At 38.5% G+C, this 15,339-nt stretch overlaps 3 protein-coding genes across 4 annotated transcripts in view; 1 reads left to right on the top strand and 2 right to left on the bottom strand.

Annotated features, from left to right (window-relative positions):
* Window positions 1–7,179, bottom strand: part of foxj3 (forkhead box J3) — a 109,042-nt gene extending 101,863 nt beyond the window's left edge. Inside the window, exon 1 of one of the 2 annotated variants that reach the window (XM_065241220.2) lies at window positions 6,910–7,179. The gene's annotated coding sequence lies outside the window, so the exon portion shown is untranslated. The remainder of the gene's footprint in view (window positions 1–6,909) is intronic. The other variant, XM_065241221.2, reaches the window with a different exon arrangement.
* A 687-nt stretch (window positions 7,180–7,866) lies between these two features.
* ppcs (phosphopantothenoylcysteine synthetase) lies at window positions 7,867–10,201 on the top strand. The gene is made up of 4 exons (XM_065241223.1): window positions 7,867–8,024; window positions 8,325–8,860; window positions 8,963–9,066; window positions 9,166–10,201. The coding sequence occupies exons 1-4, from the start codon at window positions 7,942–7,944 to the stop codon at window positions 9,484–9,486; spliced, it is 1,044 nt and encodes a 347-aa protein (XP_065097295.1). The 5' UTR covers window positions 7,867–7,941; the 3' UTR covers window positions 9,487–10,201.
* Window positions 10,202–10,290: 89 nt separating this feature from the next.
* On the bottom strand, window positions 10,291–14,697 carry utp3 (UTP3 small subunit processome component). Its single transcript, XM_065241222.1, has 16 exons — window positions 14,507–14,697; window positions 14,126–14,213; window positions 13,984–14,040; window positions 13,442–13,498; window positions 13,231–13,354; window positions 13,023–13,091; window positions 12,797–12,918; window positions 12,551–12,703; window positions 11,967–12,038; window positions 11,782–11,822; window positions 11,584–11,680; window positions 11,357–11,479; window positions 11,142–11,275; window positions 10,812–10,866; window positions 10,579–10,686; window positions 10,291–10,493 (listed from the first exon to the last, which is right to left on the bottom strand). Exons 1-16 carry the CDS (start codon window positions 14,521–14,523, stop codon window positions 10,404–10,406), a joined length of 1,407 nt encoding a protein of 468 aa, XP_065097294.1. The 5' UTR covers window positions 14,524–14,697; the 3' UTR covers window positions 10,291–10,403.
* Window positions 14,698–15,339: the final 642 nt, after the last annotated feature.

Below are 15,339 nucleotides of genomic sequence, written 5' to 3'. Positions count from 1 at the left end.
GATGTGTTTTCATCGATCGGATCACAAGTGGACGAGAAAGACACATCACGTTTAAACCTGATATTTAAATCCGTCTCTTTTGTCCACTTTCGACCGCTTCTGTCCTGAATACTGTGAGGGGGTGGTCTGTGAGACGGTGGGCGAGTCTCTCTGCTGTCATTCAAACGCACGCGGGAGTAATTATGAGTTTATATGGACGCAAACTAATATTATGTCGGAGTCCACTGCTTGTTTAGCAAGTAAACATGATGCACAGAGTTTTGTACGTGTATATGTTAGAGCTTTCTCTGAATTTTCAGCACAATTGATGAAATATGATCGCGCAACTTTCACACGCTTTCAAAACGAAACTACAGAGATCATCCGCTTTAATTGTATCAATGAAAGACTAAAAATAGCGCTGTTCACTGTGCGTTCACGCCAGAAGTAAAAAAAAACGTAAAACTTGTGTTTAGTACCTCCAATTAGATAAATGGGCGGAGAGAAGGCGGTCGCGTGTGGCTGTTCGAACACATTCACCACATGTGTGTTTACACTACAAAAGAAATTTGATCGAAAGGGGTTTCGACTACCTCTGAATGTGGTTGAAAGTGGACGCGTTCAAAACGTTTTAAACACCGTTTACACCTGGCATTAACGTCGTCCACTTGTGATCCGATCGACTAAAACGCATGTTAATGCCAAGTGTAAACAGCCTCCTAGTAAGGGGATGTGCACACCAAAACTTTTAAATGTGGCTGAAAGCGCCCGGTGGAAGCCGACTGCCAGCTTTCTTCAGATGAGCGCTTTGGTTGCTGAGCTACTTCTGCTTTGTTTATCAGTTGCTGTACGATGCGCCGGTTGGTTGTTGTGATATATGTCCCACTTCTCCTCCCCTGTGATTGAACGGCTGCGTGAGAACTGACGAGCTGAGCTTTTCACCCAAAGTTGAATAATTTTTAACTCTCGGCGCGAAACGCCGGTCTTGGCAAGGAATAAACCCGCCAGCTGTTGCTTTTTTGAAAAACGCCACGGCCGCTGGCATAAAAGCTTTGGTGTGCACACCCCCTTGCTGCTCGCTATATTTTTACTTCTTCATATTCTTCTAAATTCCTCTAAGTAATTTCGCTGCCCCTGGAAAATGACCCTGAATTATTCAATTATTTAAGTTATTAAATTCTCAAATTAGCATAATGCAATGTCAAATTAAAGTTGAATAAAGCAAAACAACAGCAATTGAAATCATTTAAAGACAATTTTAAATACAGAATAAATAAAAAACTAGTGACAATTAAAAGCCTACAGTTTTACCATTTTAAGGGCAACTTGAACTAACTTGAAAGGCAAAACTGAACCTTTAAACTGCACTAAACCAATTACGTTTCCTAATTAGAGAAATGTTTGCATTATAGCTTTGCCCGCTTACCCTCTCAATATGGATGAAATGACCCAGAACATGAAGATAACTGGTCAGAAATTGCTCTTGGAGCAGAGAGCATGGATAATTGTCCATCTATAGCAAGTTATTAGAGTTTCTCTAGAAGTGAATTTGTAACTACAGCTGAGTTTGCAGTAAGCTAAAGTAATTAAAATGGTTATTAAAAGGTATTAGGCGAGCTTGATTATGATTACTTAAGCTGTGTAATCTAAGCAAAATCCTTTCTCTGCTCACAGCTACCAAGTCTCTGCTGAAGAGGAGCATCTCTAATACCATTAGAGAGAGTACAAAATGAGAGATACTGTGTTTTTGTCATACTGTTTTAGACAACTGTTTTAGTCAGTTCCACCGCGACACACCCTTAAAGACCAACACATTGTGTCAAGGAAAAATGGGCAATGCGGCACAAAATTTTTCTGCTGTCAAAATGAAAGAAAAGGTGGATCCCCACACATTTCTCAGATGTGCTGGTCGTGAACCGAGAATATATGTAGTCAAATAAGATGGCACAGTTAAAAAGTGAATGACTGCATCTGACATGCTGAAACAACAAAAATCAGTACAATGTCTGAACTTCGATCTACATGGAACTGAATGTAGCTGTGGTCCAGTCTGTACTCCTGAAAAACCTGAACTGGAGGGTAGACAGCTTGAACAGGTCTCCAGCCAGGTAATTGAGGCAGATGACACATAATCTGTCCACTGCACCACATAGCTGGAGTTCCAACTGCTGCTGGATCAGCCGGCATAGCACAGTATAGACCAACATCTGACAAAGTTCTCTGTACATGGGGAGGCTGGCAGAGCTCTGGCAGTGAATTTCAGCATTAATAAGAAATGAAAGTGTAGTGCTTCGGTAGATCCGCGCTCCCCCTCCCAAGGGTGGAGGGGGGGTGTAGTTTAAAAAACTCTGAACCAGTGCAGCGTTCCCATATCCACCCATATCTAGTGAGGGGCTCTTTAAAAATTCATTAATTTACAGCAAAAATAGATTAAAGCACCCAGCTGAGCAAAACTCGAAATTTGGCTCCTGAATAACATTAATAATAAAACAGCTCCCGAAAGCCCCAGGGGTTTCGCCTGAAGAAACTGCGTTGGCTTCGATTCACCTTATAGCACCTTTTGAGTAGCTAATTTTCAGCGATCGCTAAAATAATACATTGCCATTCATAAGTATGAATCTCCCGTTGCACTGCATTATTTCAATCAAACAGTTTCAATAGGAGCCTTGAAGCTCCGGTGCCAGCGTCTGGTGAACCAAAATCCCTGGAACTACTGTAATTGCTCTGGTCAGTGCTAAATGAGGTTCATTTAAGTGCAATTATCCCCCTGTGATCTTTCACATAAAGAGAGTTCTTTAACATGAAAAGTGGTCTTGCACAATATGACTGCAAACAAGATTCAAATTGGAATCAGAGATGAATGGGTCCACAGCTCATCTGCATTCAAGTGATGAACAGCCTTGCTAATGAAGACTGAGCTACTTCTTACTGACTCTCACCAACACACAGCAAAGCTTCATATTGGATTTGGCATAACATCAGCTTGCAACAGTTAGAAATGGACAAAAGGATAGCTCAGTAGTTGGTGCTGGTATTAATGGTAAGCAGCTTGCATACATTACCACTGCTTACTTGTTTGCTAATGATTCTGCATTTAACTAATAACTGTTAATTATTTTATCACAACCATTGCAACAGTGATATGTTTTAGGGCTGCATAACGATTAATCGCGATTAATCGTTTGTAGAATTAAAGTTTTTGTTTACATCATATATGTGTGTGTAGTGTGTATAATAATTATGCATAAATAAATAGACATGCATGTAGATATTAAAAGGGGACAGAGAAGAAAAACAATTTTTACCTTGTCTTTGTTGAATAATGGTAGTCTACCCGCATTCAGAAAAGTGCTAGACATGCTAAACATCTCAGTCTCATAGAAATTCCTCTTTTAGAAATGTCAGCCAGAAAACGGCCCAATCTGAAAAACTGATGCTTATGACATCACAGGCATCTCCCTGCCCCTCCACTTTAAAATAATTGGCTACATTTTTAGAGTGGCAGCAAAGTCAGCCAATCAGTAATGAGATTGCAATTTAAGCCAGTAGGGGGAGCCAAATAGGTGCAAAACCACTTGTATAAGATCCCCCACCCTAATAGAGCTATCTGAGAGAGGTTTTTAGGAAGCTTCTTAGGCATTACAGACCCAAACAAAAAAAATGTTGTCTACATGTCACATCACAGAACAAGGATAAATACCCCATTCAATCATTCTATATCACCTTTAAGAGTTTTTTACATGTGTATATACATTTTTATATTTATATTTTATACAAATATTTATTCTATAAATATAATTTTTTCTAAAATTATACATGCATGTGTATTATTATACACAGTACACATACATAATGCAAAAAAAAAAAATGTATTCTGCAAACAATTAATTGCGATTAATCGTTATGCAACCCGAATACGTTTTGATTAATTTCTATGCATAACAAGTACCAACATGTAATAATAAAACCCACTAAAGCAAGGGCTAAAGGACGTAAGCAGAGCAACAAAAGCAATATTTTTTTATGCAGACAGGAGCATACAGTGTTCCTCTGGCTCAACTGGTCATGAGTTCGATCCCAAAAAAATTTATATCTTTGGATAAAAGATTTACTAAATGCCTAAATATAAAATGTCACTAAGAGAGGAGCAGTGCAATTATACTATAAATACCACTGGTTGAGCAGTTACCTGATGGGTGGTGTCTGAGCTGGGGGAGCCATGCATTTAGCTAGCCTGCACCCCATTTACCAACAGGGGTCTGATAACTCCATCTCACGGACACAGCCATTTGAATAATCGTTTCAACAAGGGGGAAAAATTAAAAGCCTCTCAGTGAGACAGGGCTGGGCAAAGGACCACCACTGAATTCCAAATGAGCAATTGGTATGCTAAAGGTGAGGGGCTGTCTCTTCTTTGTCCATGTCAGTCTGCACGATCTACACATGGTTTGCTGATAATTCAAAGTCATTGCACCTCTCTTCCACAAACTAAAATCTGTCTGATCAAGAAAAGCTAAACAAACCACTTGTTGAACGCAAGCACAAAAGAGAGCAAATAATACACTGGTTTTACACGACACCAACTTAAGAGAACAGATGTTTGTGCCGACACCGAGCAACACAGCTGGAGAAAGGCTTAACTTTCTCATTCTCAATGTGGGACAAAATCTCATCAACCAACCAATTCAGCAGAGGGAAAAGATAAAAAACGTACAATGCTTTGGAAAGCACTGTAAACAACGTAACAGTAAAGACAGCTCATTACGCCGTATAGCTCTTACATGTAAAAAATTAATAAAGCAGCCATCAAAGATCTAAAGCGCCAAACAATGGCCCATTTGGTGTGTAGCCCATGGCATCGTTTAGCGATGATAAAAAGTAGGTGGAATGCATAAAGCCAGCAGTTTCCAGGTGAGTTTAGATTTAGCGGCAGGATGCCCATCGAGGCCTGAAGGCAAGAAAGAGCCGAGTCTGTGTGCAATACTGCAGCGGAGGCCTCTTCAGATCCTGGCATGGGAACAGTTACGGTACGCTACAACAGATGCCATGCTTGTGTTCTTTAACAGCTCCCATTCCAGCCCATTTAGCAAAGTACTAATGAACAGCAGCATACAGCGTAAGAGTAAAAGAAAAAGATACTTAAGAAGCAATCCCTTTCTTTAGATACGATTTAAAAGTTAGTTGCAAATTTCATTAACACTTTACGGTGTCTGAGTTACTTGTTACTCCTATTAATTGCTATAGTAAGAATAATACAAAAATAGCACTTATGTGGTAAGTACATGTAAATCATGATACATGGTATTTAAAAACCAATGTAAATAAACAACGGGAAGACTTTTAAAAATGTGTATGTGTCATTAAATGTCCTTTATGGTTACTTTTAATTAACTTTACTGTGATATTGTGCTAAGAGTGGATTTAGCAAATGGTTAACATTTTTTTTTTATGATACCAAATGCATTCTTATTATTGTAAAACCTATAAAAGGCAGTAGTTTCAGCATAAGATCCACCAGGCATGTTCTGACAAGCAACTGATGGTTCAATCATTTTCTGCGTTCTGTGAGCTGACAACCCAAAGACAAACAAGTCTGGTGCTAAAGTGAATCTTTCACACTATTGTATTGCCACACTGACTGGGTGGGGAAAATATGTCACGGGTAGTTCACATATGTCCATCAGGCAATATTTTAAGCATGCTGGTGCACAATTCAACACTCTCTATTCTTACTCTAAGTGAATGAGGAGGGGAAAATCCCACTATAACTGGTAACACAAATTCTGTTAGCCGGTTATCAGAATTTCTTGCATGTGAAACACGAACAGAAAAACTGTCAGTGAAATGCAATGCATCTATTTATTGACAACATGATGCTAATTTATGGTGGACCCATGTGCAGTATGTATGTGTGATAGTAGGAGCAACACAGCAAATTTAACAATGAGCCCAACATGACAGTTAAGGTCTGTTCTTGCTGTAGCTAAAGGGGATAACCTAAATACCTGCTAACATTCCAGTAGTTGATAACAAGAGGAGGTCTAGACCTAAATGTACAAGACACAGCAAAGTTTAACATCATGAGATAGATATGACGTGTATGAAATTCTGCACGTGGCTACACATAACTGTACAAAGTTATTATTATCAGTAACAGATTACCACCTGTGGTTTAATTCCTCTGGTTATCATTGCTTATTCATTCGGCATATGTGACAGATAGGATAAATACTCCAGCACACCTTTACTTGATCATGCCACTGTAACAGCTTAATAATATACACAATAGCACAAAGTTAATCAGCGTTGATACACTTTTATGTTTTACATGCACAGCCATCAATGCCCACAGTGACTTCGCATGCATATTAATGACATTTTAAAGGCACCACAAATTGGCCATGGTTCTTATTCGCAATGACACGCAGCTGCCGCGCGTCTGTTTGCAAAATATTAATAGATACGGCCTCCAACTAGTCAGTTGACAGGACCAAAAGTTGCTCGTTTGGCAGTTCCCAGCCGAGCAGTTCGGCTACCATCTCGCCTTACTGACTAAGTTTCAGTGACAAATATTTCAAGGTTGGCACGTCAATGCCTGTCACATAATTCAACAAATAGCAAACGTGCTAAAGTAAAACAGGCTGCTGATTAGCCGCTCACTCTATAGCTACCTGTCTGACAAAATCGGCGGCTAGCTGGCTTGCTAACTAAACTTGTTCTCCCAGTGACAGTGGAGCCTTCGGTGTCCCCACCTGCCCCCGACAGACCGCAGCAACAGCATACCACTGAAGGCCTGAGTCCCACCCCCTCGCAAGAACTTCAGCGCCACACAACTAACCGCAAAGTCGTCCATTTTTCGCGGGCCCCGACTTCAACTTCGCAAGCTCCGTGTCGCAAGCTCGTAACGTTCACTCGCTCGCGCTCACTCACCCGGGCTCGTGTCAGCTGCTTGAGGCCAGTCCAGCTCTGTCAAAGTTAGCGGTCCCCTCCCCTTCCTTTTTTCGATCACGGCTCCCTCTCTCTCCTCGAAATGAGAGTCAACACTCCGCGTTTGTCGTGGGTTTGAGACCCGTGATAGCTTTACCGGTTAGTCCGTGGTGTCTCCTAGCCTCTCCGCCTCTCTCGATCTCGTTCGTCTTTCTCTGTGAATAGCTAACATCCGGGCACCGCGCGGTTGCTCCGCGGATCAAAATTCCGGAACTACTTTTGGGCATGAGCCGGAGAACGGCCCCCTGTACCAAGCGTCAAGGTTTGCAGCTGAAATAAGTAGTTCCCTTAATAATTCGGTGTACAAAAATATTAAATATTAAAAAATATTTAGAACACGTTTTAACGACTTTTACAAATAACAAACAAGAATAATATTCATACATGTTTGTCATAAAATATTTATTTGATAGTTTTGTGTTATTTTTATATGTTACTTATATTTTTGGGATCTTTAGTATTTTACATTGTTGCTGTCCACAGTATCTTTTATAGTCTCGTTACGTTTCCATTGCGTTGGTAGAATATTTCATTATGATATTTTTATAAAATCCTTATCCTTCACTGAATTGTAGGTTGTTAGCGCAATTAAGTAATTGTTTCGTATTGCTAACACGTGAATTTGCAGGTAAAATACCTTTTTTATATTACATTTAGTTGTTCGAACAAATCTTGTTATATTATCTTTGAACACGATAAAGTTTATGCACATATAAAAATAACTTATTATACTAGACTACGTTAATCCCTGTTTCCATGTGCACTTTATGTTAACAAATAAAACTTCCGGTTATGTTCAGCGAATATGTATTTTAATAGTAACATTACTCAGAAAAAATACGCCCGAAAAAGGAACCTTTATTTTGACATTTACGCGGAAGCCCTCGGCAAGAGCCATAGTTGCGCATGCGCGCACTTCAGTCAGTAAGCTAAGGGAAGTGACATCTCATTGCATTACTTTATTTGTCCAAGTTTATGGTCATTCGCCCTTACAAGTGTGCATTACATTTTTTTTCACGGTTTATTTCTGGTGGTTTAATCACTTACTGTCTAAACAGGTAAAAGTCTCGTTTTGCCTACGATTTTTATCCATATAATCACGGTAACTGTAATGACATGAGCAAACGCAGCCAGCGAGAATATCTTATGTTGTCAACAAATGTAAACTCTGTATTACTTTATATTTATTTTTGCATTCCAGCTGAAAGTCAAATTACAAACCTGCTTTGCATTGGTCGAGTATCCCGACCTTCCTGATCCATGTGTTATGTACTGTAGGATGTGTTTTCATACGCATTCTTCTACACGTTTTTAATACCTTCTTAATGTGCACAACACACAAATACTTTATCTTTCAGGTTTACAATGGCCAACTCTGAGCCCTCAGGTGCAATGGATGTAGGACTGTCAGAAGAGTTTGCAGTCCCCTCTCATGTAGAGGAGGTCAAGAAGCTCATGGCTGAGTTTGCTGAACGTCATGGATCAGCCGGTCGCAAAGTAGTTCTGATAACATCAGGAGGCACTAAAGTTCCTCTGGAGTCCAGAACTGTACGTTTTTTGGACAACTTCAGCAGCGGCCGAAGAGGGGCATCTTCTGCTGAGTATTTCCTCGGTTCTGGTTATGCAGTGATCTTTCTGCATAGGCATCGTTCTCTCTATCCATACTCTCGATTGTACACTGGGGTTAATTTACTGGACGGTTTAAAATTACAGATTGATAAGAAGGACACTGGTGAGGTTGTGGTGGATCAGAAGGTACTTCCAAACATTGGACAGGTTCTCAAACGGTATCAGGAAGTGAAAGCGAATGAATTACTGCTGCCAGTGGAATTCAACACTTTATCGGAGTATCTTCATCTTCTCAAGGCTTCAGCACAGGCTTTAAACTCCATAGGTGATGATAACTTGTAATTTTGTGGGTGTTCACTTCAGGCATTTGTAGTGACTATATATGTATACGCAACACACATGTTTATTCTTTACTTTTTTGTTCTAGGATCCAAAGCTATGTTTTATCTGGCTGCGGCTGTCTCTGACTTTTACATACCGGCTTCTGAAATGCCAGAACACAAAATTCAATCCTCCAATGGTCCACTTCAGGTCTTGTATAAAATATTGATTCAACATAATCAGTGCTAAAAAATTTGGAGTTACTCTTAGTTAGCTCCAACTAACACGTTGTTCTTTTACGTTGCTCAGATAAGTATGAAGATGGTGCCCAAGATGCTCTCCCCGTTGGTGAAAGACTGGGCACCTCAGGCTTTTGTCATCTCTTTCAAGCTGGAAACCGATCCCTCCATCCTTTTGGAGCGAGCACGTCGTGCCTTAGACACTTATAACCACCAGGCAGTGGTCGCGAATGTTCTTGACACCCGCCGTGGATACGTGGTAGTTGTCACCAAGGACACACAACAAGAGTTAATCCTCACAGACGAGGAAGTGCAGAGAGATGTAGAAATTGAAGAAAGGATTGTCAGCAATCTGACCTCAGCGCACAGTCAATTTATGTCTCAAATATGAAAAGCTTTTGATTCTTTGCATTTTAACTAAAGTTGCTCTTGAAGGCAGATCTGGGATCATGTAACAAACAATCAAGGTTAAAAATTTGAGTGGACAGACATCTAATTGTGGTTATGTGATATTTCAGTGTTTAAGTATAGAAGCTTTATGAAAAAGCAAAAAACAAATCATTTTCTTTTGTCTACAAATGGAGAGCTATATAAATCCTGTTTTATCCATAGGTTAGGCACAAATGAGAACGGATGATTATATGATTGCATGTACATTTGGTGTACAGTCATTGTTAAATATTAAATAATTATAATAATTTGACACTCCTTTTCATGGATCAGCGTTGACAGTATGTAATAGAACTAGCATTCATACACAGAGAAACACACACACCTTTACCTTAGTTGTTTGACAGTAACAGAATTGACACTTAAGTTAGACAACAGACAATCATGGTTTTTAGCTATATAAGACACTTTTTATAGAAAAAAATTATATTGTTGTGGCCTGTAACATATTGTGATCCATGACGATGAGTACTATATCATTGAAAGAATTAAAAATATAACTATTTGGAAAAAAGTAGAACATACTGAATATAACATTGCATTTTTTTCATGTTAATCAGATTTTAAGTCTGTCTGCACTAAATCACAATGCATTACCAGTTGCTTTTAACAATGTAGTATGTATGAAAAGAACAATAAACTCTCTCAAATATTTATACATGTTAGACTTTTTTTAATACTTAAACTATAACAGTTTTGAAAAGCCCAGCATATCACAAAATCATTTCTTCATTCCTGTGATAACTTTCATTGGGCATATGCTTTTTCTTTGAGCTGTATAAACAATACATATCTGTTGGTATCTGGAATAGTGAGTATATAATCAATAAGCTTGATCGAGGATCACAGCTAGATTTATCACTTGAGTTTGATGCTTTTCTTAACACCAGCACGAATACCAGACCATTCTCCGCTGTATCTCGTCTCCTCACGATGCACCTCACGAACCTGAAACACACATTTTGCATTCAGCATCTATCTAAAACGATACTTTACCGTAGTTACAAGCTTGGGACTCTAACATGACACCTACCTGACCCTTCCTACGAATCTGTGCACGTCTGAACTTCTCTCTGTGCTTGACTCTGGGATTGCGATCGATCTTCTTCCTCTTGGGTGTGAGCCCTTTGTTCTTGGACATCTGTAACCAAAATAGACATAAGTCATATTGTTAAAAAATGATAGTGACATAATACTAGTTAGTTCTTAACACACATTCTCTTTTTAAAAATGTGAGTTGCATGTAGTTAAGCTGCAACACTTCACCTGATAAGTGATCCTTCGTTTAGCATCTCCTTCCACCTCTTCCTCCTCCATCAATCTGGAAACGCAATGATGACAGTAAGGTTTCTATTGCTTTTATCATGACAGATCATCACAACAGCGTGGCCTAATGGTAAGAGAGTTGGGGTTGCAACTCAAATGTCAGTGGTTCAAGTCTCATGGCTGGCAGGCTGTGAGGCACGCTTTCTACATTTGCCCCCCGGCAGCTGCGTGTGTGTGTTCACGAATTGCAATGAGTGTTAACTACTCACTGGGATGGGTTAAAAGCAGAAGACTTGACAGTCACGTAACTTTTACTTTAAACAGACTTACTCATTCTCATATTGAGGCTCGTTCTTCTTCCTCTTCAGTTTCTGCCTCTCCGCCATAGCGTTATAGAAGCGCAGATTTGCTTCCTCGTCTGAGTCAGACGCCTCGGCCGTCTCCAACTCAGCCTCTTCTGGCACCTTAAAACAAGACATTAGACTCAGCATAAGCAAAATGAACCAAATAACTAAACATTATTATGCAATTCAAAGTAAACTAACTTTGGTTTTGGTGTGTTTGCTTCCCACTGATCTCTTTGCGGTCCTGTCCTGCTGGTCTTCAGAGAGAAGTTGACGCAGTTGAGGAGCCAGTCTAGCATCTACATTGCCTAGTTCATTTATCAGCTGTATAAAAAAATTATGAGATGTTTAGTCAAAATGCTTAACACATGCAACCATCTGATAAATTATTCAGTTTAAAAGAAATACAAAACTTTGGTTATACTTACATTTCTGTATGTCAGCAGTCTCTCAATCACAGGATGATTATGTGCTGAAATTCGCTTCGCTTTTAGAACCAAATAAAAACTAATGTTTGTGCAATAGCTAGAAAGAAGGAAAAATCATGCTGTAATATAGTAGCATGTAGCGTGAAATTATAGTGCAATCGTAGTGTAACCGTATGCAAAATGTAAAGTAATGCTTACTTAAGATAAAGCTGCTGTTTGGTAAGGAGATAATTTGCACCCTAGAGAAAAAAAAGGATATGACGGCAAGAACTGGGTTTTAGTCAAAAAATGTTATTACAATTTACATTAATATCCATATTAGAAATCAAATTCATCACTGACAAAGAAACATCACCAACAATACTTCTGGAAATGTAACACACCTTTCCAGGGGGGATCCGTCCATCTTTGACCATTTCCACAAGGGGCTGAACTTCATCCCTTAACTCTGTAAGCTGACCATGCAATGACAACTTCAATTGAGCAATACTGTATAACCGCATCAAGTGCAAGTGTTTATCACGTCTTAGAGGCTGTTTATACCTGGTATTAAGATGCGTTTTGGTGGATGGGATCACAAAGTGGACAGAAGGGAGACACATTCACGTTTACACCTGGTATTTTAATCCGTCTCTTTTGTCCTGATTTTCTGAGGGGGTCGTCTGTGGCCAAGTCCCTCTGCTTTCGTTTAAACGCGAGCAGGATAAATGACGGATTTAAATTGATGCCAACTAATATTAGGTCAGAATCCGCTGCTTGTGTTGTTGTTAGCTTGTGTTTTTTACATGTACGAGCTTGCGTTTTTGACCTCTAAATGTGGTCGAAAGTGAACAAGCTCAAAACGTTATAAACCCTGTTTACACTTGTATTTAGTTGTAATCCTATCAACCAAAATGGATCTTAATACCAGGTGTAAACAGCCTCAATGCAATTTGGTCATGAAAACATAATTGTTTTATGCCTCTACCTTTGCTTTGAAATCCTGAATGAGTTCCAACAATTCCGGTGATTCTTTCTTTAGCATTTTAAGCTTTTCTTTCTGTGACATTGTTTTTAAGTCCTTTACAATCCTTTCCTCTGTTTCAGCTGTCTTCTGCGCTTCAACCTCCGCTGTAAACTCCTAACGGACCACAGGATTAATACAAAGACGTATGAGTGATCTGAAGCAAACATCTAAACTGTACCGATGTCCTTTGGAATACTACTGTTATACCTCAAGCAGGTTAAGATCATAGTCTTCCTCGCTCAGGTTGGCTGCCAATCGCCGTTGAACGTTTTGGGCCTCCTCTTCCTCTTCTTTGTCTTCGGCCTCAATCTCTTCAAGAGATTTGCCCTCTGCAAAATATACAAATCCAACATGCTTTACAGATATAAAAAACATAAATTGATCTGTATGCACGTTTATGCACATACAGTATGTAAACGTGAAAAATGCTTACTTTTGGTGACATAATCTGAATCATAAAATATCTTCTTTTTGTTTCCCCAAGCCATGTCATTTGGGAGATCTATAGAGGAAGGAAATGCGTGTCAAGAGTTATGGCCAAAAGGTTATAAGGTGAATAAAGAATTAAAATTTTATCACAAAATAAACCCCAATATAATATATTATACAGTTATATCATGTAGGTCATTTTAAAACATTACCGTCATCTTTTCTCCCTTCCAGGTCACTCTCCATATCGGTCCCCTCCTCATTATTGTTTGCCTCATCTTCATCATCATCATCATCATCATCTGACTCAGGAAGCTTCAAGGGCATGACTTCTTCCTGACAGAAACATATATAAACCATGCTTAACAAACAAAGCTGAAGAGGACAGAAAACCATTTTGAAACAACTAAAACAATTACTTACCTCACCATATTCATCCTCTTGATCGCTGTCCTCTTGAACCCCTTGGGCCAAGAGTTTCTACAGATAATGGTCAAATATTATATAATACATATTTCAGACAAATGCCCATTAAATAGAAAACATGCAAGCATATGTATTATACAAACTTTCATTTTGGTGTTTACAAAGACAGGAGAAATCTCCTATAACACTCAATGTAAGATCATTTAAGGCCATTATACATTTTAAATCAATTAATCTACACAAAGTTTTGGACGTGATTCCTTAACACGGCATGAAAAGTTGGAACATTGATACAAAAATGGCATACATTTATCAACCTTAGGAGCTTATGTAAGATTCTGTATGCATAATGCAGATTCTTTAATGACAAAAAAGCTATTTTTAGAGATTTTAACATCATCAGTACTTATCTAAAATTTGCAAGCCAGCTGTTTTCTTGTGTATATTCAAATGATTCTTAATGACATCAGACCCAAACATTTGCTTCCACTGTGTGACAATAGTCAAATACAAGGTAGACAGGAGAAAGAAAAACTTACTGAGATTTTCTGATTGTGAAATTCATCTACTTTGTCCTCCACATACTTTGAAGATTTCTGATAAGAGAAACACAATAAAAGTGTTTACAACCATAAACCAAGGGGAAAAGGGCAGACAAACAAATTTACCCCAGAATGTTACCTTATCTGGAATGCCTTCACGTATATAAGTATCAGGGTCATCACTGTCATATTGCTGTTGTTTCTTTGCTCTGGGCTTTTTGACTGCCCTGTGAAATAAAGCAACACATTAGCAAAAAGCAAGCATTGTGGCTCATTTTTAATATCTGTAATTTTGTTGATCAACATTGATATTGTCTAGCCAATAAATCTGATTCAAATATATTTCATGCTATTTATAAAAACATTTTAGAATACAATGAATTTTTTTTTTACATAAATAGATGAATAAATAACAACTTTAAATAAGTGCATACATCTACTACGTATGATAAAAGTTTGTTCATTGCGATAAAAAGAAAAATCAGCAAAAACTTAAATACGACGTCGTGTATGTATCTACCTTCGTGCTCGGACCATATTATCCACAGAATAAATAAATTCTTGGTCTTATTAATTCTAATAAAATATTATGGGTGCTTGCTTCACACGGCAAATAGTTTAACCGACGATCTCAGACAGTTCTGAAAAAAACAGATCAACACTTTTCCGCGTGGACATCCACACGCGTTTGAAACAGGAAGTAAACCATTAGTCGAGTCTTTCCGCTTTCGCAATATTGCCAAAATAAAAGTCGCACAAACAATCCCTTGTTTGGAAATACATCACAGCATAGCATAATTTCAAATAGTTTATTATTTAAACTCATAATATAATTATTGATGCAATATTAAAAGAAATAGTCGCAATGAGAATTTGTATTGGACCAAATAAGTTCAGTTTGATGTTCATGACTTTGCTATATGGATTTACATTATAGCAGTAACATACACGTGCATACAAATTTAGACATACTATAAGAAATAAATGTAATTATTTGTATTACATGTATCTAAAATCTCATATATCGTCCGCTTCTCAATTCGAAGGCTGCAGCCTGCGGAGGTAGCATGTGCAGGCTACATACGTCATTAAGCCTGGTTTATTTAAGTTAACTGACATTACATTGGCAAGGTATAAGCATATGAAAACAGTTAACGATTAACTAAAAATAATAGTCAACTTTATAATTGTTAATATACTGAAATATGACAGTCTTTATGACGAATCCAGCCTGGAAATGTTACATCCGGAGGCTGCAGCCTAACAGCAGGCTGCTGTCTCCATAGCCGTTTTAATATATTAGATGGGTTCCAATCCTCAGATAGTGCCCTTTTAAGTGGACTTTGGGGGGTG

This window comes from Paramisgurnus dabryanus, chromosome 14 (genome assembly GCF_030506205.2).
Source record: "Paramisgurnus dabryanus chromosome 14, PD_genome_1.1, whole genome shotgun sequence".
Classification (NCBI taxonomy): Eukaryota; Metazoa; Chordata; class Actinopteri; order Cypriniformes; family Cobitidae; genus Paramisgurnus; species Paramisgurnus dabryanus.
This window is presented reverse-complemented; position numbering and strand designations above follow the sequence as displayed.

Coding starts and splice junctions, on each gene's coding strand:
- ppcs (XM_065241223.1), top strand. CDS start 7,942: ATGGTCATTCGCCCTTACAAGTGTGCATTACATTTTTTTTCACGGTTT. Junction 8,025..8,324: donor ATCACTTACTGTCTAAACAG/GTAAAAGTCTCG, acceptor TTTATCTTTCAG/GTTTACAATGGCCAACTCTG. Junction 8,861..8,962: donor ACAGGCTTTAAACTCCATAG/GTGATGATAACT, acceptor TTTTTGTTCTAG/GATCCAAAGCTATGTTTTAT.
- utp3 (XM_065241222.1), bottom strand. Junction 11,480..11,583: donor GACTGCTGACATACAGAAAT/GTAAGTATAACC, acceptor TTTTTTATACAG/CTGATAAATGAACTAGGCAA. Junction 11,276..11,356: donor GCAAACACACCAAAACCAAA/GTTAGTTTACTT, acceptor TCTTGTTTTAAG/GTGCCAGAAGAGGCTGAGTT.